General features: G+C 59.2%; 1 protein-coding gene across 10 annotated transcripts in view; it reads left to right on the top strand.

The window, feature by feature from the left end:
• Positions 1–918: 918 nt before the first annotated feature.
• Positions 919–25,418, top strand: part of SYT7 (synaptotagmin 7) — a 56,925-nt gene continuing 32,425 nt past the window's right edge. For all 10 annotated transcript variants that reach the window (XM_037060551.1, XM_037060548.1, XM_037060546.1 and 7 more), the window contains exons 1-2: positions 919–1,122; positions 24,678–24,781. In XM_037060551.1, the coding sequence (XP_036916446.1) occupies positions 1,092–1,122; positions 24,678–24,781 (135 nt within the window). In that variant the 5' untranslated portion in view covers positions 919–1,091. The remainder of the gene's footprint in view (positions 1,123–24,677; positions 24,782–25,418) is intronic.

Here is a 25,418-nt window from a genome sequence, read left to right as displayed (position 1 = left end):
GGCAGAGGGGCAGAGAGGGCCGAGAGAGCCCCAGGGTTGGAAGGACAGGAGGGATTTCCTTCCTACCCACTGAAGCAAGGTCAAGGAAAAGAAGGGACGGGTAGTGGATGGGGTTGTGCGGAGAGGGATGGGCACAGGCTGTAAAGCCTGTTTTCTTTTGTGGAACTGGGTTAAATGGGGAGGGTCACTTGGCCTAGTCCTCCACCAAGGGTCACGATCCTAGACTTTTCGGTTCCGTCTGTGTGCAAGCTTCGGGAATGGCCAAAGTAGCGGATCAGGCTCACCCTGGCAAAAACTCCACTCCTGGTTTTTGCATACACCAGCCCGTCTCTCGCGACTGTGGCGTAGCGGAGTCCCGAGCTGACGCCCTCGAGCCGCCACCAAGTGGAAAACCTGGATGGGATTATCACGCCTCTTGGAGCGGAGTCAAAGGGCACTCCGGAGGAGGTAGTCGGCTCCGAGGTTCTGGCAGGTTCGAAGCTGCTGCCAGCAGGAGCGCACTGGCCGAGTGGGTCGCGCAGTGCAGCGGGACTCTCAGGCTCAAAGAACCTCAAAGAAACCAGCGGGAGGGCCCTGGGTCCCCTCCGCGGGATGCGGGAGGGAGGGGCGCGGGGCGGCGGCAGTGCCCTCTGGGCGGCTCCGGGCAGCAAGGGCGCGGGCTGCAGTGCGGCGGGCGGCCGGCAGTGGGCAGCAACAGGCGCAGGCGGCGCTGGCCGCGGCTTTCGGCAGCAGGCGGGCGGCGCCGGCGGTGCCCCGGGCGCGCTCACACACGCGCTCACACATACATACCCACGGCCTCGTACACACACACACACACTCACACACGCTCCGGCGCGCACACGCGGCGCGCAGGCCGGAGGGAGGAGGCTCGGCGCGGCTCAGCGGCGGCGGCAGCGTGCTCGGCGGGCGGGCGGGAGGGCTGGCGGGCGGCCCCCGCTCCCCAGCTCGGCGGCTCGGTGCAGCCCGCGCGGCCCCCGCCCTCGGACCCGCCCCCGGGGGTCGCCCGGCCCCATGCCCTGCAGCGGCGGCGGAGCAGCGCGCGGCCAGGAGCGGCTCTGAGGAGCCGGGAGGGAGCCGGCAACGAGGGGACCATGTACCGGGACCCGGAGGCAGCCAGCCCAGGTAAGCGCGGCCCCGCGCGGCTGGGGCGCCCCGCACCGGCGGGCAGGACGGCGGCAGCGCGGGCGCCGTCTCGGAGCCCCAGCCTAGGGCCGCTGGAGCGGCGCAGACTTCCCCGCAGGGTCATCCCAGCCCCGGGGCGCGGGCTTGAGCCACAGCGGCTCGGACCCTGGATCCCGAAGTCTGAGCACTGCCAGGCTGGATGCCCGGCGCTAGCTTCGCAGTGTCCCCACAAGGACCTCCCCCCCCCCCCCCGCGCCTTTTGCCAACCCCAGCAACCCAAGGACAACGTGTGTGGCGGAGCGAGGAGCCGCTGCCCCCGCGGGAGCCGGGCAGTGCCCTCAGGCATCCCCGGGTCCCCAGCACCAGTGCCCAGAAAGGGGAGGTGCCAGCGCTGGGAGACCCCAGGACAAGGATCCCAGGAAGCTCTTGACTAAGGTTGCGGGCATTGGGGAGTGGAGTGACATCGGCGTTGCCAACTGTGAATTGAGAGGGTGCCAGGGGGCAAGCGGGAATCTGGTGCAGCAGCAGGGGAGGGGGCTGGGGGGAGGGACCGCTAGAGCGTTGAGGGGGAGGCAGGAGTACCTGAAGGGAAAGAGAGCCGAGACTGATGAGATTGAGGAGTATGGGGGTGCTAGGGGAATGATCTTGGCTTGGGGAGGGGGAAGCCAAGAACCCCAAACTCACTCCAGTCCTGCCGGGGGAGGGAGGGGGAGGGGCCGCGCTCCTTTGCATTTCTCCGGAGCTGGAGCCCGGGGAGTGGCCTGGAGCCCACGTCTGCTAGGCATCCTAGCATCCTGGAAGCCAAGCCAGGAACCTTCCTGCCTTGGGCAATTGCTCTGCCATCTCCTCTTCAGCTCCTGACGCCTCCTCACGCAGTGCCCACCTGTAGGCAGGTCCCCTGCAGCTCCTGCCCAGGCTGGTCTCAGGCCCCTCCTGGGGTGCCCCGCCCGGGGCCCAGCGCTCCCAGTCTGCCAGTTCCGGCAGCAGGGTCTGAGTCCCTCGGTTCCTCTCTGATGCTGAAAGCGCAACACCCAGCCTGAGGACTTGCTCCCGGATGAGAGTCTCTGGGGTTACTGATGCCGATGTCCTGGGGGTGGGGGTTTGGGGGGATGGGGAGGGAACAGCTCTAAGACCCTCAACAGAAGGGACCTGGAGCCCCAAAGCTTTTGAGGGCAGTTCAGTGAGTGCCTGCTGTGCCTGCTCTGGCTGCAGCCCCGCTTTGCTGTTTCCCCGAGGGGCAGTCTCAGCCTGTCTTTGCCTCCCGAAGAGTCAGCTCTCACCCCCAAGTCATTGCAGCTGAATCCTAGGAGGGACACCTACTGGTGCCCAGCATCACTCAGTACAACGGTCTAACAGTGAAAGAGACTCAGTCTCCCTCTCTGGAACCTCATTCCCATCTATGTGCATCCTGCAGGTAATGGCTGAAGGGCCACTGCCTTTAGAGATTCCTCCCTTCACCTGTCTGGACCCGAGGTACCTGCCGTGGTATCTTTCCCCAAGCGGTTGCCAGCTGCCAGCACTTGAACCAAGGGCAGAGGCATTCTCCTGCTTGGGTCACCCTCTCAGAAGCCAATAGCTTAGTTCAGAGACCAGCTCTGGGGTATGAGGATGGAGGGGGAGATGCAGGAAGGACACTCCCCTTCCCCTGCCTGGCCAGTCTGGCAGCCTCCCCTCTCCTGTTAGGTCAGTGGCCTAGGGCTGTTCCCTCGTCCCCTCTCCAACCCTCCTCTTCCATCCCGGGCCTGGGCACCATGACATCAGCCCTCCTTTGGGCACCTCTGCCCTCTGCACAGAGGCCAACTTTACCTTTTTGGCATCTGCTGGACAAAGGGCCTGGACCTTTCCCTCTCCCCCCTCTGCAAATGGGCCTCTGTGTCTGCGGTGGACACTCCCGCTGCAGCTGCAGGGCCCACCAGCACCATGGCAGGGGCAGCTCTGGGGAACAGGCCTGCCTGAGGTCTACTTCTCTCTGGTGTGGGCACTGGGCTAGGTGGGGTCAGTCATAGCCTGCAGATGGCAGAGTCTGCTTTTTCTCTTAGCCCTGGGGATCTCTGTGGGACCAGACACCCTACTCTGGCCTCTGTGCCCCCAGCATTCCTGCCTACCTCCTATAACCCCCACAGTTCCAGGCTAGACTTCCCCTTGCCCCCCAGCTCGCCCCATGCCCCCAGACTCTGCTCCCTCAGCCAGGGCCATGTGTCCCCCACTTCTATTCCCCCATCTTTCCTTTGGCTGGCACCAGATGGGAGTGAGATACACAGATTAATTCCTGTGTGATTCAGTCTCTCTGGTCCCCCAAGGGGCCAGTACCTTCTACATCCTCATCCCTCCATCCCACTCCCGGGAACACCTGCAGCCCAAGCCCTTCACATTTTTTATTAATCTCCTGTCCTCTCCTGTTCCCCCATGTCCCAAGCTGGTTCCAAAGGGTCCCTGTAGTACCCCCACCCTCCACCTTCACAGCCCACACACTGGGTTTAGAGGGTTTAGCCTACTGCAAAGATCCTTACTCAACAGGAGAGGCTCAGTTGCCTTCCCATTTGGGGCCCTGGCACCCAGGCAGTTCTCTCCCAGATCTATCGAGGCTGAAGCAAGGGACTGTGGGAAAAAGCCGGAGCCCAGTGAAGAACAAAGACTCCCATCAGCTTCTGCTCTGTGCTCTGCCCGGCCTTCCCCAGCTGCGCCTGCAAACTCACCTCTGCTGCATGTGGCCTTCTCCCCGTGCTCAGCTTTCTTCCGTTCATTCACAGGCTGGCCTGGCCAGGCCTTCCTGCGTCCCTCAGATGCCTGTCCCCAGGCCAGGCAGGGCCTCAGCAGGCCTGCAGGGGTCAGCATTGCAGTGGGCAGGCAGGATGGCAGCAGGGAGGGAGGGAGGGAGAGGTGACCTTGCAGTGATCGAGTGATCGAGTGATCGGGGCCAGGGAGGGGAAGTCTGAGCCTGTAGGGCAGTGTGGAGAGAGAGGTCAGGTCCTGAGGGTGGTCTGCCCTGCCCCAGCCCTCTGCCAGCCTGTCCCTGGGGCAGCAGTGCTTGGCGTCTCGTCTGTTCCACCTGTTGGCGGGCTCTGCTCCCTAGGGCAGCTCCGCCAGGCAGGTCACTCCTAGGGAGTACGGGGCCATGCCGCCTGGGCCAGGGGCCTGGGCACAGTGGGTCTCCTCTCTCGAGGCAGAAGGATCCAGGAGATCTCCCAGGCCACTGGGCATCCATGGGCACAAGTTAGGGGTATGGAGTGCAGATTGGGGTGTGCTCTGAGGGCCATCAGGGTTGGGGCCCAGGCTGGGGTGTGGGGTGGTCCAAGCAGGCCTGCCTGCCTCTGTTGAACCATTTCACAGACAGACTCTTCCCCACCTTCGTCTGCCCGCCCCTCACCTGCCCCTTCTGCACTGACCCAGGCCTCCCTGGCCTCCCTCTGGGCTCAGGTCAGAGTCCAGGACTGAAGATCACATGATCCCCCAACAGGCCATGGCCTAGAGGGGCACCTGAGGCAGAGCAGGTCTGAAACTCGGGGCAGCAGGGATGGCTTCTGTGGGACTTGGGTCAGGGTAGCCAGTGCTCCCAAGCTGTAGTGTTTCCCATGGAGACAGGATCCCCCCCAGCCTTGGTTCATGCTGTTCTGTGGCCTTGTGGGGACAGCTTGATCCATAGGCAGGGTGCTCAAGGACTGTGGGGTGGGGGGGAAGGTAGCCTCAAAGCCCCTCCTAGTTGGGGGAGAGGGGCTAGACTAGGCTGGATTGGGGTGGGAGCACACGGGACAGCAGGTGACAGGTGAGGGACAGCTGGAAGGCACAGGAACATGTGGGTGTCAGGTGAGCAAAGACAGGCCCTGAACAGCCGGGACCTACCCCTGGCTGACCCCAAGCTCAGGCCCGAGGGACATGGAAGGCAACATAGAGTGTCAGTGGCGGGCTGTCCCCCTCTCTGCGTCTGGCCCTGCTGTTGCAGGAGGTCCTTGGGGAAAGGCAGAGAGGAGCGCGAGGCGCCCCCTCCCTCTCCCCCACTCCCACTCCCTGCCCACCCCTACTCTCTCAGGGACTTTGAATCCTTATTGAGTCTGATGGACCGTTTTCAATAACTGCTTCCCACAGGGGAATGAGGCCGGAACAGCAGGGAGAGGAGTGGTGAGGGGCCTTGTGGAGGGTGGGAAGTCTCCAAGAGCCCTGAGCAGGGTTCTTGGCCGGAAGAGGAGTTGACTGCACACCCTCCTCAGGGGCACCGGGGTCCCCCACGTGGGCACAGACAGCCCGGTGTGGATGAGCCCCCTGACCCTCGGGCGGGGCCCCACAGGTGGCATATGCAGCTGGTAAGGTCAGCACTCTCCATTGGGGCGGTCACTGGTCTGGCCAGGTGCCAGGGCCAGCCTGTGCCAGGCCCAGCCCAGTACCCGTCTTCCTTGCCAGGGAACCCCAGCCAAGGGTGCCAGGCGGACTGTGCCAGTTCCATGGACATGGAAGTCGCTGACCTTCCAGGCCACAGGGGCAGCAGCCTTGCTGGGCCCTGTCCAATTCGTGTCTGGAGGACAGGGCATTGGTCTCACCCAGCAGAATTCCCCCAGGCTTGGAACAGCATTGGCAGACGGCATGGGACCTGTGGAAGGGGCTGGATGGTGCCCAGAGCTGGCGCCTGGAATTCTGGACCCAGTGGGCAGGAACGCAGGCTGGCCTGTCAGGTCTTCTCCAGGGGGCTCTGCGGCCTCCACCTGGTAGGGCCACTTGGGAAGGTGTGTCGCCTGCGGGGGCTTGCCTGGGAGCCCACTTGTATGGTGGGGCCGGTGGGGAGAAGCACTGTGCTGGGTACCTGCGTGCAGCGAGGTACAGGTGGTGGCTGGACAGGCCACCTTGACAGCTGCGTTCATCTGAATGCCACGCCAGCTGTAAACAGCAGCTGATGAGTGTTCATAGTGAGGTTGTGGAGGTGCGCGGGGAGCTGTGATGGGAAGCACTGGTGAGGGGACACTTCCCCAGCCCTGGGCCCCTGTCCCCAGCTAGGCAGGGCCCATGCCCTCCAGGGGCCCCCCCTGCCCCCTGCCCCACCCTCCCACCTGCTCGATTGGCGGCCTCAGAGGCCTCCATCTTTGGGGAGCACAGCCTCCTGGCTGTGCGGCATGCAGGAGTACGGATGCAGTGTTGGCGCTTGGGTGTGCACAGATACGGGCGTTGCCACAACAGCATGTGGGTCAGTCAGCATGTGTGTGCTGTGTGTGCGTGCTTGTGTCTGGGTCTGATTCTCTGTGTGTTTGTACATGCCCCTCCATCAAAGCTCGAGAGGAGGACTGCTTCCCCCATCCCGCCCCCCCCCCGCTGCCCCCCAGCCCATCTTGGTGGCCCTGCTACTTCAGTGCCCTTCGTGGAGTGCAGGGAGCTGGGGCTTTTAGGCTGGCTGGGGGGGAAGAGGGGGTGTCCGGTTATGTTCAGCCCATCAGAGGAGCCTGGAGGGACAGGTCAGAGCTGCAACCCCAGAGGCGCCCATGGTGGCCAAGTGCAGCAGAGAAAGGGAGGAACTTGGGGCCTGCAAAGCCCAGCCTGCCCTCTGGTTCCGGATTCCCAGAAGCCCCGGGAATGAAACAGAAGGAGTGCAAGGGGTCAGTCTTAACAGAGGAGGGTCTCGTAGGGCTGGCTGGTGCAGCCCGAACCCCTCCTCCAGACAGGGGAGGCTGGTGTGGGGCGTGGGAGGCCACGAGAGTGCCTGCGTGAGGCCCTGCACGAGGGGAGCGGAGGAGAGAGCTGTGTGGCTAATATGTCCAATTAAATTACTTCAAACCCAGCCGCGGCAGCTGCTCCCGGCGGGGCCGTGGGTACAAATTGGATCCGTCTCATTACCACAGGGTGGTGTCAGCGGGGCCGGAGAGTGGTGGCCAGCTCAGTCAGCACACCGAGGGCAGGCTCTCACTCTGCCCAACGGGATGACCCACTCTGGGCCCCTACTTTCTGTGACCCTTTTCCGCATTTGCTCACGCCAGCACCCCCTGGTTCCCCAAGTCCAATGGGTCTGGATATTGGGGCTGCACACCTGCTTGCCATCCTGACCCCCATGGCCGCACAGGGCTCTTCTGAGCCCTCACTTCCTTCCTCCAGGAGTGGGGGCTTCATGCTTTTTGAGGGGTGCCACATAAGGAAACCTTCTTTGGCCGCTCCACGTGCCCTGTTCCCCCGCCCCAATAATCACAGAGTCCAGTAACAGGGGGTTCTTCCTGTGGAGCGCTCAGGATGTGCTAAGCACATACACCTGCATGGAAGAAATGGGCTTGCTTCAGCCAGGTCTCTGGGGTCAAACAGAGGTCCGCTCGAACCCTGACAGGGGCTTTTGCTGCTGTGTATTTGAAGCGAGTGAGTGTACCACTCTTGCCTCAGTTTCCTCCTGTGAAGTGGGTGTCATCATGGTTGTTACCTCCCACGGGGCTGGAGGAGGAGGCGAGATAAGGCAGGAAACATCTTTAGCCGAGCGCCCAGCACATAGTAAACACTCAGCCAATGGCAGCTGTTATCGGCATTATCCTGAACCGAGTGATTGATGTGTGGGATGCGGGTTCCGGAAGCTCTGAGGAGGACGGGCCTGGCTTCGGCCCCAGCGGAGGAGGAGCAGTGGGGAGGGCTTCACCTAGGCAGGGTCCGTCTGTTACCATCAGAACAGCTGGAGGGGGCTTGCGGTTAGAAGCGGCGTGAGATTCCAGCCACACCGCCAGACCCGAGAGTGAGCTTCGGGTCCAGGGCCTTGGGTGCTGAAGGAAGATTACAGGCTTGCCCTGTGAGGAAGCAGGGGCTAGGCGTTCGGTGTGGTGGGGACAGCACGGGCAATGGCCAGTGGGTGAGCCGAGTCTTGGCCGGGCGGCAGCATGGCTGCAAGGGAGGCCTTTGGTGGTGGCCATGGGAGTGAGGGCTTGGGAGAGGGAGGATCGGCCCCACGATGAGGGCCCTGGCATTTGGAAACAGAAACGCTGGATTTCAAAAACGGGCAATGGAGAGCCACAGACGGCTTCTCGGCTGCTCTCTTGGGAGACCATGAGGGCTGTGGCGGGGAGGAGGGCCTCTCACCTGCACAGAGCGGAGCCTGTGGCTCCCACCCCAGGAGGTCTGGAGCGTCCCGCTGCACAGGGACCCTGTCCTTTAAAGGCTTATGGTGGGTAATGGGCAGTCAGGGGGGCAGCGTGGTATAGACCAGTATGAATGGACACCCAGGGGGTTCCCCTGGAGAGCTGGGGTATCAGAGAAAGCCTTCTAGGGAGGGATACAGGGCTAAGGAAGACAGGCCCAGGGTCCAGTGGACCCAGTTACTGCTCCTGAGGTTGGTACCTGTTACCCCGCCCCTCGCCGTGGGCATCAGGGCCAGGCCGTGGAAGAGCCACATGGCTCACTCCAGCTGCCAGGCCTGAGCTCCAGAGCCAACTAGATGGACCTGTTTCCAGGGCAACTAGATGGACCCACCCCCACCCCTCTGTGCCGGGGGCTCCTGACACAGTGGCCCATTCACATCAGGGCATGGGTGTGTCCTCTCACTTCCCCAGGGGGTTTCCCTGGGTAAACACCTTACACCTCAGCGCTGATGGCACACTCATGTGCTGGTGTTTGGGTTGGTGTGCATGAATGATGCACATGTGTCCCCTGTGGCAGGAAGCAGGGAGGCGAGGGGCGAGGGCCCCGACACTGCCTACCCACCTTAGCTGGGGATTTGTTCCCCTCGGGGGCAGGGTCAGGGGAGCACCAGAGAGCCTGATGCCAGGGTGAGTTGCAGGCCACTTCACAGTAAAGGAAGCAGCCTGGGGAAGGGGAGGTCCGGAGGACATGCAGGTCGCCGGAAGTGGCCAGGGAGAATCTCCCGGCAGTGCCCGGTGGGTCCCTGGGCCGCAACGTTCCTCGTGCACATCGCTCCATCGGATCTCCACAGATGTCAGGGAGATATAATTATCACTGTGGTGCAGGTGAGGACTCTGAGGCCCAGAGAGGTGGAGTGTCCCACCACGTCACTCAGTACAACAGGGATGAATTCAGGTCCGCCTCACTCCAAAACTAGGTTTTAACCACTGGTCCACACTGCCTGGTGCCCCCCTTATCCCACTAGGATCCAGGCCAGCCTGTCTCTCAGCCCATCACTTGGAAGGGAGCACCGGAAATTGGTACTGGCGGCAGAGCTGGACTCGGAGGGTGTCCCCAGTGCCTCCCTCGGTGCTCAAGATGTCCCCTGCACCCTTTGTTCTCAGGTCCCTGGAGTGGGGTGGAGCTTTCTTCCCAGCCTGTCGCCTCTCTCCAGGCACCGTGGAAGGACCCTCTCACTCAGGGGAGGCACCCCTCACCCCCTGCTTGGCACCTGCCAGCCCTGGAGGAGCCTGATGAATTGGCTGTGTGCCCCCCCAGCCCCATCCCTCCTTCTCCAGCCCCCGCCTGGTTGGGGAGGTGCGAAGGGAGCGATTTCACAGCCTGTCAGCTGAGGCCTAAAAATACCCAGAACTCCGAGATGCTTGGGCAGGGGGAGGAGAGAGCAGGGACCAGGGATGGGGTAGTGGGGGTGCAGTGATAACTTGGCCAGAGAAGCCCTTGCAGCCTCCCCAGTCCTGCCTGAGAAGGATGGGCAGGGGTCCCCAGTTCCCCCATCTGGCCCCATAGGTGGCAATGATAAAGGGGGGTGTTCTCTACTGAAAACTCAACTCTGGCACTCAGACCTAAGAGAGGGCTCAGTCTCTGACAGAAATGGAGGACCCAGGGCCCCCAGAGCCTCTGGCCAACGCCTCTGTCTCCCTCAATATCACCCAGCTGGCTGGCATCTTCAGGCCGTGGGCGCTGGGCGTGTGCCTGCTTCCTTCCCGGAGAAGGTGCCCCCTTCTGTTAGAGGCGAGGCGTGAGGAAGGCAGCGCGGGGCGGGGGGTGCCGGCAGGTGCGAGATGTGGCATGTGAGTCACCAGGCACTAGTGGGGGGCAGACGAGAAGGGGTGTGGTGACCCACGTCACTGCCACGTGGCTGTGTGCTCAGGCGTGGCACGGCCCCCACGCCCCAGCCAGTGCCCAGAAAGGGGGATGTGCATGCGTGTGTGCGGACCTGCTGGGGCTGACCGGAGGATGTGCTTGGTGCTGGACGCTCCTGGGAATGTATGTCTGAGCATGGCCGTTCCAGACAGCAATTGCGTGAAAGCATGGGAGCAAGTGTGGAAGCAAACACATGTCATGTCATGCACACGCATGATGGTGTGTGTGCTTCTCATGTGGAAACATGATGGCGTGCGTGCCTGTGCAGGGAGACACAGGCAGGCTTCTCTAGGGCACCAAGTAGGGGCCGAGAGAGTCATTGGGGAAATAATGTGGAGGGACAGCCAGGGCAAGGGCTCTGGGTCGAAAATAACGGGGTTCAGACCCCAGATCTGCCGTGCATCGATGAGCTTTGTGATGCCGGTGGAGTTAACTCGCCTCTCACTGACGTGTTTCCCCACTGCGAAATGGAGACAGTAACAGCACCTACTTCACCGGGGGGCTGGGGGGCGATGAGCGGATGTATGTGAACCGCCTAGAGCTGGGCCTGTCAGAGGCAGCACCGCATGCGCACTAGCTCTCGCTAGCCGGTCCTCCGCTTTGATGACGCAGGCGGGAGCACTGCGTTCAAAGAGGGCGCAGGAGCTGCCCAAAGTCTCGCAGTAAGTTAGCGGCAGAGCCGAGACTAGAACCCAGACCCCAGCACCTCAAAACAGGGCCTGTTCAAGTCTAGGACCTCGCGGTGCTGCCCCTTTTAAGCCACAAGAGGCCCCTGCGACACAGGATTGTATCCAACTTGGCGTCTGGGGCCCGGATTCCGCCACCACTGGGCTAGGATCTTGGGAACTCCAGGATCTGAGCATCATTCGATGATGCCAGGATAGAGGGGTCCTCAGGGCCATGGCCAGCCGCCTGAGTTAGAACCAGGGCACTGGCTAGCCTGTGGGCTTGGCCAGTCACCCTTGAGCCTCAGTTTCTTCCCTCTAAGGGAATAATAACAGGAATGCATTCTTTGCAGGGTTATTGTAGGGATAACATGAGATCCTGTAGGTAACACTGTAAGTGGCTGGAACATGGCACCTAATGAGTGCTCAGTAATGCTGGCTGCAGTTAGAACCCATGTGGAACCCTCCCCCCAGTGCTCCATAAATGGTGACTTTCTGTGCTTCCCTTCCAGCCCCTGGATACCACGGTTCCCTTCCTCCTGCCACCCCTTCCTCCATGAGGCTTACCCTGATCAGGGACGGACTTGCCAGCAACCAAGACCTGTCTTTACCTTCTGTTATTGGCTTTGCCCAGGAGGGAATGGGGCCCAGCACCGGGACTTAGTCCCTGAGCCCTCTATACCTGGCCTCATCACCCACTTGCTACATGACCTTGGACGAGCACCATTAACTCTCTGGGCCTTGATCCTTCCTTTATAAACTGGGGAGGCAGGAGCACACAGTCTCAGACCATCCTGCCCATGCTGCTCTGTGGCCCACGAGCGCCCCTGGCTCAGCCCACTGGAGGGGGTGGCAGGCTGGCAAGAAGAGAGGTGGGCCGGCTGCCCTGGGTAGGTGGAGCATCTGGGGCCTGAGCTGGCTGGTGGCCTGCCATTATGCCTGCCCCTACCTGTGGGTGCGTAGGAGGGCATGCGGGCCCGACTGGCTGGGCACTGACATTGGGGGAGGCTCAAGGACAATGACGTAGAGAGAGCCCTTCTTGGGGCCCTGGGAGCTACCACTCCAGCCGCCCTCCCCTCTCTCCTCCCCTTCTCCCCAGGGCTTTTCTCCAGCAGTTCCTCCTTCCCCTCGTCCTTCCTCTCTCCTTCCCCTTCACGGAGTCTCCCGGCATCTCCCCCCCCTGCCTCTTCTACTTCTGTCATCTTGACCGTCTTCTAGGGCGCTTTCTTCCTTCCCCTCCTGACGCAGAGGGGAAATTTCCCCCCTTCGTCTGTCTCTCTGCTTCCTGAGGTTCCTCCTTTTTCCTCCTTGTGACGCTACACGTGTCCCCATTTCCCTGGCTCTTTCTGGCTTCCCCTGCTGCTCCTGAGCCCAGGTCTCCCACTTACTCCGCATGGCATGTCTCGTCTCCTTCCAGCCTCTCGTCCCCTGGCTCTCCCACTCCAGAGTCCCTCCCTCCCCAACATCCTGCCTCCCTTCGTCCAGCTCTTTGGCGCTTCTGACTCCTCCACCAGCCCCCACCCCTGCTGCCCTCAAAAGTTTCCTGGCCTCCTTCAGCTGTTGGGGACAATCCGGGCGGTTTCTGTGGCTGGTGCTGCCACCTTGTACCTCAACGGCCCGCCACCCCTGCGAGTTGAGAAAAGGGGTCAGCCCAGGGCCCAGGGACTGGCAGTCTTGCCTCCTAATTAGCAGGAAGTAATTGCCTGGAAAAAAATTCATTTAGAATGAGAAATCAAGACTCCAAGTTCGAGCTGAACCCACTGATGCCCCCGAGGGAGCAGGAGGAGGGAAGCAGCCCAGGTCAGGGCCTCAGGAGACCCCTCAGGAGATGAAGGCCCATGGAACCCCCTCCCTGGCTTGCTCCCAGGACCCCGTGGCGAGGACAGCAGATAGCACTGGACTGGGGGTGCCGCCATCTCCATCCAAGTTCTAGCTTCACTCCTGTGTGATGGGGTAAGCCACTCATTCCTTCGAGCCTTAGTTTTTCCTCCTGTCAAATCAAACGAGACCCTCAGTATCCGGAGGGTCAGTGTGGACAGTGGCTGCAAAGCCTGTTTGCAGAGTGTAAAGTGCGGCAGGAGTGTGTGCCTTCCCACCTCCCTCCAGGCGGCTCTCTGCTAAGATGTGAGGATGGTGGAGAGGTGGTCCCGGGACCAACGAAGGGGCTTCCAGCACGGGTGGATCCAGATGAGCTGCAGCATCAAAGGCAGGCAGATGTGGTGTCCCACGCCAGCCTCGGCAGCCACCGGCTGCGCCACCCCAGTGGTCACCTCACCTCTCCGAGCCTACTTTTGTCATCAGCAGGATGCTGGTCATGATGTTTCCCCGAGGGCGTCGTAAGGCTAAATGAGATAATGTTGGCAGAGCCCTTGCCACAGTCTTGCCTGTAGTAAGTGCTCAATAAATGACATGGACTGTAGCAGCTACTGTAATTAAAGGCTATTATCTTCGCTCGCTGCCTGGATCCAGAGAAGCTGTGATTTTGAGTATTGTCTTCAGGTGGTTTGGTTTGTTTTGCTTTTTTTTTTTAGAGGGGAATTTTTACGATCAGCAAGGCTAATATCAAGCAGCCCCTAGAAACACCAGCAGATCTGCTTCTCAGAGAGCACCCACCTGTGGGGCTGGGGGCCAGAAGTGGGTTGTACATGTCACCTTCCCCTCTGACTCCCACTGCTTTCTGGGGAGAGGCTGCGGGCGAGTTTCTTCTTTGGGTGGATGTGAGGTGGGGAGCCTCTGCCCTGGGGAAGGGACACTACAGGCCTCTGTATGCACCTCGGTAGGACTGGCCCTGCAGTGGGAGGAGACTGCAAGAAGGGAGGATGGAGCAAGGAGTTTCGCCTGGCCCAGGTTGGCCACCTGGGTTCAGTCTTCGATGTGAACTGGGCAGCATGGTGCCCCAAGGCCGCCAACCACAGCTGGACAGTGTGGAGCATGGGTGTTGGGCAGCACTGCAAGTTCAAAGCTCCAGACTGCCCAGGGAGGGGGGAGGGGGTGGTGGGGGCCGGGACAGTCTGCTACTTCTTCCTCATTCACCCAGTGCCACCGCTGGGGACCTTGTGTGCTTCTGCTCTGAGTGTAATACCCACGCCAACCTCCAGGAAGTGGCGTGCCAAGCCTCCCTTGAGGGAGTGGGATGTAGCATTCACAATGGCTGGGAGGCTCTCTTTATCTTAAGGTGCTGACTGGGGACCTCACCCTAGGGCGGGCGGGCGGGGAAGGGAGCTCTTAAGGTCCGTTAGTCACTGAAACCCCACCAGCGGGTCTCAGCTTAAGGCTTATCGGGGAGTAATTGGCAGAGGGAGGTGGGACCACTATGTTGCAGTCCCGGGAAGGGTTCCAGTTCCTCGGATCCTGCTCGCCCTGGGCAATGCAGAGGGTAGCTTGGAGCAGGGCCCTGTCCCAGAACTGAGTCTTGTTTCAGTACCGTGGACAGGGGCCAGTGGCTGGTTCGGCACCGTGGACAGAGCTCAGGGTGCGTGCTCCGTAGTCCTGTCCTACTTGAGATGCAAATGAAATCCGCATCTGGTAGAACAGACACCTCTGATAGGGAAGCTCAGCCAGCCTATATTCTATTAGGACCAGAGAACTGCGTTAGTTGCCTAAGGTCACACAGTCATAGTGACATAGTGGGCGGCAGAGCTGGACTCAGATCCCCAGTGGTCTCCTTCCACCCATGACTCCCACAGACCAAATTCCCACTCGTTAGCCCCCTCCTTCCTAAACACCTCTGGGAGCAGCTTCCCATAATGTTGCATCCCTAAAAGTTCTCGAGCAGACAAAGATTAAGTGTATCTCTGTGCCACGGAAACCCCAGGACAATAATCTGAATATTAGGACGCAAGACCCCTAGCCCCTGTGGCTTTCCTCAAGTGGGAGGGGGTTGGAGTGGGACAGGTGACCAGACCTGTAGAGTAGCCTGTCACTTGGGGAAGTAAAGTCAGATCACCAACATGGGGAACCCTTAAGTGCTCTGAGACCCTCAAATAATAAAATATTGCTCACTATTCTCACCCCAACATCTTTGCAGCCATATATTATTAATACCAATAAGATGCTGATTTAGGCCAAGGCACAACAATGTATTATTCATAGGAGTAACTGGTGGTCAAGGCCTGCACTTAATCACCACACGTCCCTGATCCTGCCCCGACTCCCTGTTCCTGGTAGAGAGGCCCTCCATCGGAGCCTGTCCTTCCCTGCGCTCCTGCTGCTCTGATGTGATTATTTTCATGACTGCCCAGGCAGCTCATCAGCCTTGGAGGGGGTAGGTGGGAGGATGGCAGGTTCTGGGCTAACTTCTGGCTGGACCCTCTTCAGCTTGGGCTCCCTGCTCAGAGCTGGCACCTGGCCCTGTTCATCGTGAATGGCTTTGACCCCAATGTCTTCTGGACTCAGTAGATTTCCAGAGTCTTCAGGGGGGTCTGTCTCCCTCTCCCCATCTTTTGAGGTTAAAGCCTGAAGCCAGATGCACAGGCTTTTCTAAGCCCTGGATTGTGGGAGGTGGGGGTGGCTGTGATGAGGGGAAGGGGTCTCCAGGGAGAAGATGCCTCCATCACCTCCATTAACCATGACAATGGATGAGAAACCCTCTGGAGCACTTTGTAAACTGTGCCGCACTGAGCAAATGTGAACCATTATTACCAAGGCCAGGCTCCCTGCTGGAAGGGAGAGCAGAGGCAGAGAAGGGGTGGAGGGGGCCCTTGGAGCTCGCCAGGCCTGGCTCCCTGCTGAGACGTCCGAGTGCTTGTGGGTCCTGACATGTCCCCATCCAATTTCTTGCTGGAACAGCTCCTGGCCCATCCAGATAATCCTTCATTCGCTGTTTACTCACTTGGCATCTTCTCTGAATCCTAAACTGTCTGCATCCAGCCGGCCTCTGCGGCCCCTGCCAGCACGCTCTCCCTAGCTCACTCACGCATTATCTGTTTTTATTACAGTCAAGGTTGAGGAGGCTTGCTCGTGCTAAGCCCCTATTTTCAGCTACTTGTAACTTTCCGAAACAATTGCCCTCAAGCCTCCCTCTCTCCCTGGCCTTGTTCCTACCCGGGTGAGGCCAGAGGGGTTGTGGACGCCTCTGCTGTTTTCTGAAGGACACTCAGAGAGACAGGAGCGCATGGGGGTAGGGCCAAGGCCCAGCTTTCCTGGGAAATGAGTATCTGGCTCTCTTTCCCTTCTTCTTTTTTTCTTCTACCCGCCCATCTCATTTTCTTTTCTCCTATAGCAAGAACTGAGCTGCCCCCATTCCCAAGGTGGGTGGCTGGGAGCAGGGAGTTTTGGTGTGGAGAGAGGGCAGAGAATTCATCGTGACGGGAGGCTTGGCATTGTGCCTGGCTGTCTGGGGTTCAGAGTTTAGCTCATTGGTTTTCTGTTGCTCTCTCCCAACTATGCCTTTTTCTAGCTCTGTGTGTGTGTGTGTGTGTGTGTGTGTGTGTGCTGGGTTGGTGGAGGAAGGGAGGTGGGATGGGCGCCACGTCTGTACCCCCCTTCCCATGCCCAAATAGCCCTGGGGCTGGCAGGCTCTGCACCTGCAATGCCCTCCCACCTCCCTCCATTTCCAACTGCTCAGCAGAAAGGAAGTAAGGCCAGGGCTGGACCTCAAACCCTGCAGCCCTCACTCCATTCCATGCCCCTGGGGCTGAGCCCTTTTGAAACAAGTCGGTCCAAGGAGAGCAGGGAGAGAAGAAGGACTCCAGGGGAACACGAAATAAAGAGAGGCCAGGGAGTGGGCTTCCACTTGCTGGAGAAACCTGCAACTCCAGCTTTCACCGCTTTCCACCTGGTGCAGGAAATGTTCCTGGTGGAATGTCATCCTGCAACCACCAAGGGATGGGTCGGGGGGTGGGGGGTGCTGGGGCAGGATCCGTCCTGGTGCAGAATCAGGTGGGAGGAGGGGGCGTCAGGATGGGACTGTGCTGGCAGATGTGGTCCCTGCCACCTCGGGCATCACTCGGCATTATCTCTGAAATAGTACTTGCACCTGTCAACACAGCAGAGACAGGGCCCTGGGCAAGCCCTCGGGCACCCCACCCTCCTCTTCTGCTCTCTGTCCAGCCACCGGCGCTCCACCTCCAACCTGTTCCTTGGGCTCGTGAGGGAGGAAGGAGCCTTGGGAAAGCTGTGCAGTGGGGAGCGGGACCTCTGAAATGCTTGGGGAACTTGGGCGCGGCTCTCTGGTAAAATTCTCAGGGAAGTGGAAGCCCTGCCCCCCACTGCTCTTTGTTTTGTGTTCACTCTGGGTCTTCTCTTCCTGCTCTCCTTGGACCACATGTTTCAAGGCACAGCTCCAGGGGATGGACCAGAATCAGAGCTGCAGGGTTTGGGCTCTGACAGACTCAATCTCTCTTCTGCTGTGTGCTCTCGGGCAGATAGCTGACCTTCTGAGCCTCAGTTTGCATCTTTGTAAAATGAGCATAGAACTGTTTACCTTCAGAGGGGTGCTAAGGACTGTGAATGTGATTCAGTGCTGAGTGTGCATTGGTTACTGTGATTAAAGGCGCTTGGGAAGGAGACTAAGGCCTGGGATCTGGGGGTGCCCAAAAGAGGGGAGCAGCCTAGGTTGGGAGGATGTGAGGGATGATGGGACAACTTTGGAAGGGCTGTATATGGGGAGTGTGCGTGTCACAACCTGAGAGTGAAGAGCGAACTAATTCTGGGGGAAAGAGCCTATGTGCACCGACTACAGCACAGCCTGTAGCTTCCCTGTATTGTGTCCTGGGCTGTAGGCAATGACAGACTCCAAGCAATGGGGAGACAGGATCTTATCCCATTGGCCTTGCACCAGAAACAGAGCTACCCCCAAGTAAAAGGGGGAGATGGGCAGTTAATTCAAGTTTGGAGAGGGAAGAGACTGCTGTGAGTGCCTGTCATCCAGGAGAGCTTCCTGCAAGAGGTGGTCTTACTTGGGGCCTTGAATAACATCATTCATTTGTTCAGCACTTATTTATCCAGCCTCTTCTGTGTCCCAGAACTTGGGCTACAGAGATGAGTGATCTGGGGTCACCCCTCCAGGTGCTCCCAGTGGGGGAACTAGGAAGAATCGCCATAGTGACAGGGGAAGAATCACCATAGTGACAGGGGAAGCCTAAGAAAATATGGGAGGGCATGAAGGCTGTCCCCGTCTAGGGACTTTGAGGGTAGAGAATAGAAGGAAGGGCATTGCAGGCCGAGGGAGGAGCGAATGCAAAGCCTCAGGTGTGAAGGAAGGAGAACAGCTGGGTGTGGCCAGGTGGTGCGGGGTAGTGTATTACAGAACGTCGTCACATCCTTCAGCTCCGAGAAAGCCGCCACAGCCAAGGTGAAGGACAGGCTCAAGTGGCCTTAATTCTCCAGGCCTGTCCCTTCCTCTGTGAAATGGGAGCGGTAGCGGTGCAAGGCTGTGCAGAGTACACAAGACGGCGCCCACAAAGCCCCTGGTACAGAAGCATGTGCTCAATTAGTGGGTACTGCCCTCTGATCCCGACAGGACCCCAGCAGCAGAGGTCAGGGTTTATTGTCATCATTTAAAAGTAAAGCACTTGGACCCAGAGTGGGCCATTCCAGGGTCACTGGCCAGGGCCAGCCAGCGGTGGGACTGGAACCCTAGTCATCTGCCTCCAAGTCTGCTTTTTGTCCCACTGCTCTGCCTCAGAAGGACAGACAGAATTTGAGTAAACCGATCATGGGCCTAGGGAGAAAATTTCAGGTTAGAGGAAGTGCCATGGATGGCAGAGTGGGCTGGGCATCTGCTCATGGCCATGACCATGCATGTGTGTGCATGTGTACGAGCATGGGTGTTTGTGCAAGGAGTGGGTCTCCGTGGCTCAGGTGGGTATGTGTGTATGCATGGGTGTCTGTGCATGTGTATGTGTGTGAGCATAGGTGTCTGTACCAAGGGTGTCTCTGTGACGTGTGCACACATGTGTGACTGTGCAAGAGAGAGAGCCATGGGTGTCCGTGGCTGTGGCCTGTGCGTGTGCAGCTGCCCCCCCTCTGGGTCCCTTCGAATTCCCCTGGGTGGCTGCTGAGCTTGCCCACAGAAGCCCTTTCCCTCTCCAGTAGCTCCCCAGGGCATCCCAGCAGCCAGCAGGCCTGTTTGATTCTGCTCATCCATAAATCATGGCTTGCTGAGGAGATGAGAAAAGATTGGGAGTGAGGGCAGATCCCTGCCAAGGGACAGGGTCAGGTCTCCAGTCCACACCTGAAACCTAGCCTGGCTTCCAGACGTCACCCCCACCCCCACCCCCCCCTGCCACAGCCCTTCCCACTCCTTGCCATCGCCATTCACAGATTCCTGCTCTTGGTCAAGCCCTGGCCCAGGTCCTGAGTCAGGGACTGGGCTGGGGCGGGGCATAGAATAGAGGAAGACGTGACCCCTGGCCTCTGCTGTCCTGCAGGGGAAATAGATACGTATCCAATTCAGTATTTCATTCAACAGCCATTGACTGCAGGCTCCATGTCCCCAATGTCCCACACCGAGCAAGATGTGGTGATGCTATGATAATAGCTGGCATGTGCTGCCTGCTTATTCTGTGTCAGGCACTGTGCTAAGCACATGACATGTGCTGATTCCTTTAAACCTCACCATAGTTCCCTGAGGCCTGTACTATTATTAGTCCCCGTTTACAGTTGGGGAAACCAAGGCACACAGAGATTTGGTCACATGGCTTGACAGAAGAGCCAAAATTTGAGCCCAGACAGTCTGGCTCCAGAACCCTGGCACTGTACCCTCAAAGAAGGGCAGGCGAAGTTAATTCCTACTGGGGAGATTTTGGAAGGCTTCCTGGAGGAGGTGCTTTTCACCTGGGTCTAGAAAAATCAGGAATTGCCAGGCAAAGGTGGGCATGAGGGAAAAAGGAAGGAGTCCCAGTGTGTGTGGAAAAGAGAGGCTCTCAAACTCTGTCCTGAAGCCTCTCCCGTCTCTTCTCTCCCATCTCACTTGGGTGACAAGTGAGATAACACATACAAGCATTGAACATTCAACAAATGTTTACTGAGTGTCTCCTGTAGGTCCGCCTGTCACGGAGGATCCTGGAATAAGCAAAGCAGATATAACCACGGCCTTCCCGGACCCTGTAGCCTGGTACACAATAGATGCTTAATAAATGGTAGCCTCTATTATTAGCATTATTCCTAGAGGCCTCCCCATTCATTCTTTCAACAGGCATTTATTGAGCACCTTCTATATGCTCGGCTCTGTCCTGGGTGCCGGGAAGACAGTGGTGGCCAGGAGCACCGGCGCACCAGAGGGAGACTGTGTGTGAGCACCCCGTCCACCCTCAGAGGCGGGCCACCTCCTGGAGCTCTACCCCGAGAGCCCCTTGAGGAGCAGCATGGTCAGGCTTTGCCCACGTGGCCTGGCAGAGCCTACAGGACTCCGTTAGATGACCATTCATCAGCTGGCGTGTCCCCCACAGGCGTGGGCGCAGGGGCAGCCACGTGCCCGAGCTCACAAGTCACTCCCATGACAGCCCTGGGCTGGGACCCAGGAGGCCTGGTTCTCCTTGCCGCCGGCTCACCTTGCCTCCCGGGTCTCCCCATGTCGTCTGTCTGCCCTTGTCTGCATCTCAACCCCTGGGACCCAGGATGTCTCCTTTGCCCAAGGATAGGTCGTGGAGCTCAGCTCCATCCAAAGGCTGACGAGGGCTGCAGCGTTTTCTTTCCCCGAATATTAATATGCTGACGCTAAGAGGACTTGAAACCATGCATGTCACCGGAGAAAGGGTTTAGAAGGGCCGGGGCAGCTTTGCCTGGAGAAGACCGGAAGGGGACATGAGAGCTGTCGGCAAGGATTTGGAGGCCTGTCGAGTAGCAGAGGAAGCCTACTTGTTCCCAGCAGCTCCGGAGGGCACGCTTAGGGCCGTGAGGGGAAGTTCTAGAGGGACGGATTCAGCACAGTGCAAGGCAGAGCAGCCCACCCCTAACAGTGCCCATCCATGGAGGGCCTGACTCCTGCAGAAGCAGCTTCCTGTCACCAATAGGGCCACCTGGGGGTTCGTGCACTAATGGGGCCTGACCCGTGACTTCCGAGGTTCCTTCCAGCCTGAGACAGTGGCTCCCTGCTCTGGGAATGGTTTCACTCGGGCTGGCAGGTGAGATCACGCTCGTTCCCCTTGATAGCAACATCGCGTGTTGGCTGAGCGCGTCATGTCACTTGTATTCACAGCATCAGTGCCGTTTGCAACGGCAAGCATGTGTCTCACCAGGGCTTCATGCACCGTCCCTGGGATGCTAGGGTATCTGTGGGAGGGGTCAGCTGCCTGAGAGACGATGGCATCCTCCGATGCTGCAGGGGACCTCAGAGCCACTGGCCCCAGCAGGGGGGCTCAGCGTTCTGAATAACACAGCCTTTTCCCCAGTTGTCTGCAAAAGCCCTGCGTGTGAAACAGGGAAGTGATGCTGCTTTGGTTGAAGAGGACTGTGGGAGGCTGTGGTGGGACCATAGCCTCATGAGAAATTGCTGGGAACCCCGTGCATTCTCCACGGCACACAAAGCAAAGCGCATAGCTCTGAGCCAGACTGCCTGGGTTGGAACTCTGGCTCTGCCACCTGCTCTCCTGATGACCTTGGACGAGGTAACTTGGCCCCTCTGAGCCTCAGCTTCCCCATCTGTAAAATGGGGATAATTGTAGTGCTTACTTCAGTTGTTGTGAGTAACGAGGAAGGGTCAGCTCAGGCACAGATGAGGGCACTGGCCTCCGAGAAGATGAGGGCCTTGCCCACGGCCACACGGCTGGCAGAGGCCCGAAGGGGGCCTCAGCCCGGTTCTCTGAGATATCAGGCGTGGTGCTCGTTCTGCATGCCATGGGATGCTAATTGCATAAATGAAATCCCCTGGGTCTCTGAGGACCAGTCAGAAGGTGCCCCCAGCTTCTGGGAGTGACAGGCTCTGTCCTCAGGGCCTCTCCAGCTTATAGCAGAGGTGAAGGAGCAGCTTTTGAAAAGGATCTTGTTTGGCAAAGAAAGGAGGGAGCTCCCAGTGGGTGACCCCTTAGAGAACTGCCCTGTGCTGAAGAGGAGTGTGTGTGTGTGTGTGTGTGTGTGCGTGCGCGTGCGCGCGCGCGTAGAAACCCACCCAGAGTGCAGCCTCCCATCACCTCAACACAGCTACCAGGTCCTGAGCCCTCTAACACCCTCTGAGTCTGTCCCTCCCCCGCTCACACACCTCCCACGGGGCCTGTGCTGGGCGAACGCAACAAGCCCCCTCCCGTCAGGCCTTACTCTCATGCCCAGCCCAGTCTCCACACCTCATTCCCCATAATCTGGTCCAACTCCTCAGACAACGTGCCTGGCTCTCCTTACCGCCTCCTTGCCTTTGCTCTGGCTGCTCCCTCTTCCCAAATGTCCTACCTCCCCCCGCCCAGACCTCACCCGATGCTGCCTCCCCCGGGGAGCGTTCCCAGACAGCTCCCTAGTCCAGCAAGCACATCTGCATTTGTGCTCATGGAGCCCGCTGTTTGCACCCGAGACAAAACCAGCACCACATGCCCTCGTGACCGTCCCAGCCTAGTGAGTCCCGACGACAGTCCCTCAGGTTAGATGCCGATTTCACCTTCACTTCAGGGAGGAGAAGACGGAGATGTGGGGGTTACGACGCTCGTCCAAGGCCACACAGCTGCTGAGCGGCAGGGGCTTGTCAACTGTGATTGAAAAATAAACTTAGAAGAATACAAATGTTAAAAAGTAGTTTTTCAAAAAGAGGCAGAGGCTGTCTTCACACTTGGGCTTTTCCCTCTTGTACAGCGTCCGGCAGGAGTGAGGCTGCCGTGTGGTTGGTGGGGTGATCATGTGGGCGTGGTAATTTATCGTTCCAGTTTGAACACTTCACCTAAAATGTCCTATGGTGTGCTCAAGCGTGATATTGTCATGTTACAAAATGACATGCTTATGACCTTGTAATAAAAGATTTTGTAAAACAAAATAAAACAAAAAAGGGGGTGTTATTTGTGCTTGGAGCCTGGAGCCCGGGGCTGGTGTCCTGCTGCTCACTGGTTCCGGGCCGCCTGACACGCTGAGGAGTGATTAGCTGGATTCTTGCCTGTCTCCAGGGCGTCATGGTAGATTCTCAGTAGATACTGGTGGCAGAAAGCTCAACTCAAGAATGGAATTTACTTTATTGAAAAGGGAGTTCAACCAAGAGAGGTGTGGGGTCGGCTGCTGCCCCAAACCTCCCCCTGCCCCAGACCCTTCCAGAGGGGCAGGGGCAGGGGCAGTTCCCGTGGACAGCAGGAAGAAGTTCTGGCCCCTTCCCAAAAGACACACTTGCCCATCTTCCTACCACAGCCTGAGTCTTGGGGCCCTGGCGACATCCCCTGTGGAATTCTGGCCATCACTCTCCCGACTCGTCCCACGGCCCCACCCCTGCCCCAAGCCTGGAGTTTGAAGATGGAGGCCTCCCCTTTGGCCTGAGAATGTTGGCAAATTCATTCCTCTGCTGGGATAAGGGAAGGGCAGGACCAGTGCTTTGGTGTCTGCAGGTTGTCCAGGTCAGAGCTCCCGGGTGCGGGAGCTTCCTGGGGGCTGAGGCTGTACACTCAGGACGAGAGGAGATTCTGTTGGCCTGACAGGTAGATAGATGGGGACAGATCAGGATGGCCTTTTCCCACCACTGGGAGGCTCCGGAAATCCGGAAGGGAGGGGGTGCCCAAGCAGGATTCCGGGGAGAATGCACAGTGAACCAGGTGCCCAGGGCACTGGAGTGGTGATGGGAGGGAGCCCTGAGGGCCCTGAGAATTGGGGGTGACCCTGGGCCCTCCTCCTGGGGCCCCACAGCCACGCGCGAGAGGGACTAGAGCCAGGAAGCTAAAACCACAGGAACCAGGACCAGACAGCTACTGTCAACTCTTAATTACCATCATCAGTGGCACTGAAAAGCCCACGCAGGCTCCTCTGTAAATAAACAGCATCTCCTTGACTCTAGCACGCATCCCGCCACACACGTGTTTACAAAGAGCACGCGTGGTCTGCGCCGTGCTCGCTAGACTCCCCCACACGATCGTTTCTGGTCAGGTCGTGCCTTCCTTATGTTCGGTTTGGGCTCATGTTTACAACCACCTGTGAGAAGGCAGGGAGGAGGTGCACTTCGCACGGCAGGGGAGAAAACTGCTTATGAGACGCGTCCAAAGCCACACAGCGAGCAAGAGGCCGGGTCCACACAGAAACGTGGACTTCTCCTCCCAGGGCAGATTGGGAAGATTTCCCTTCCTGGAGTACAGGACCCCTGATCTCTTGAAATGGAAGCTGCCCACAGGGCGGCCCCTGTGAGGTGATAGGGACTGGGGGTGCGGAGGGCGGGGTGTGCAGAGGCCAGCTGGGTGCACTTCCAGCCCAAGGAAAGCTGGGCTGAAAGGGGGAAAGGGCTGATCAGAGGGTGCCCGAGGTTTCCTCTTTGACTCAATATGTGGCTGCTGAGTCTTGTCCAGACTCTTAGGAGGGTCTGTTAGTGCCCATAGGACAGATGGCTGTTCTCAGAGGAATTGCAAGAGCTAATAAGAACCCTTTGGGCAAATTCAGTTTGAGTTGTTGCTCAGAACATGGGGTGGGGTGGGGTGTGCAAGGGTGCTGAGCGGGAAGGCCTGGTAGAAGCAGTGGCCCCAGTAGAGAGGTTTGAAGGGCCCGCAAAGCCTGGCTGAGCCAGGGGCACTGGCTTCTCCATTTGAGACGTCAAGTTTAGGGGATGGAAGGGATCCTGTGGGCTCACACAGGGCCCATGTCAGGAGAGAGCAGGAGAGGTGTCAGCTGGCTCACGTGCGCCATTCGCCCACTTTACGGATGAGGAAACTAAGGCACAGAGAGGGGAGGAGTCTGGTCGGCCAGTCAGGCAGAGCTGCGAGTAGAACTTGGGGCCCAGAGCTCCCAGTGTGGGGACCAGAGGGAAGGGTAGGGTGGTTGTTCTAAGGGCCCTGGGCTGAGAGAGGGTGGCTGACCCTGGCCAGTGAGGGTCTGACCTGTGCATGTCCTCTCCAGGGGCGCCCACCCGCGATGTCCTGCTGGTTTCCGCCATCATCACCGTCAGCCTTAGCGTCACAGTCATCCTCTGCGGCCTCTGCCACTGGTGTCAGCGCAAACTGGTGAGGCTCCTCAGGGCCCTGCATCCCGCTCCCCCAATTACAGGCTCGCGAATGCTCTCAAGGGCGCCTGCAGACCACGCACCTGCCCACACCGGCAGGCCCCCTACCAGAAATTCACACCGCACGTGCTCACTGCGTTCGCCTGGGTGTTAGCCCTGTATGTCTGTGTGCACACCTAGAGCGGCACACCTAAGGACATTCGTGGGCAGACATGGGTCTCCGCAGCATTCTCACGAGCGCAACTCCACGCACACGTGCCCCAGCTCCCGCCGCAGGAGCCGCAGGCACACACACACACACACACACACACACCTGTGCAGACTGAGAATCCAAACGCCCCTCCGCCCGCCGCCCTCCCCCAGGGCAGGGCGTGGCCAAGCCCGGTAACCTGGCCAATGAAGCGACTGCGCCCACCCCGCCCCGCCTCTAGCGCCTGAACATTCATCCTGGTTCCCCAGGTTTGTACAAGCACAAACGGTTCCTTTTTATTTTTAACGAGGGCCGAGGAATTAACGAACAGGATTAGGCCCTCAATAAGTAATGAGACCGTCAGGAGGGACATTCATCACCGGGGGCGCCGGGAGGGGAAGCTGGGCTGAGCCGCCCTCCTGCAGTCCGCAGCTCCTGGCGGACGGCT

The sequence above is a fragment of the Sturnira hondurensis genome, unplaced genomic scaffold, assembly GCF_014824575.4.
Source record: "Sturnira hondurensis isolate 20B ecotype Veracruz unplaced genomic scaffold, ASM1482457v3 Scaffold0011880, whole genome shotgun sequence".
In the NCBI taxonomy this organism is placed as follows: domain Eukaryota; kingdom Metazoa; phylum Chordata; class Mammalia; order Chiroptera; family Phyllostomidae; genus Sturnira; species Sturnira hondurensis.
Note: the sequence above shows the minus strand (reverse complement) of the source record. Positions and strands in the feature narration are given on the sequence as shown.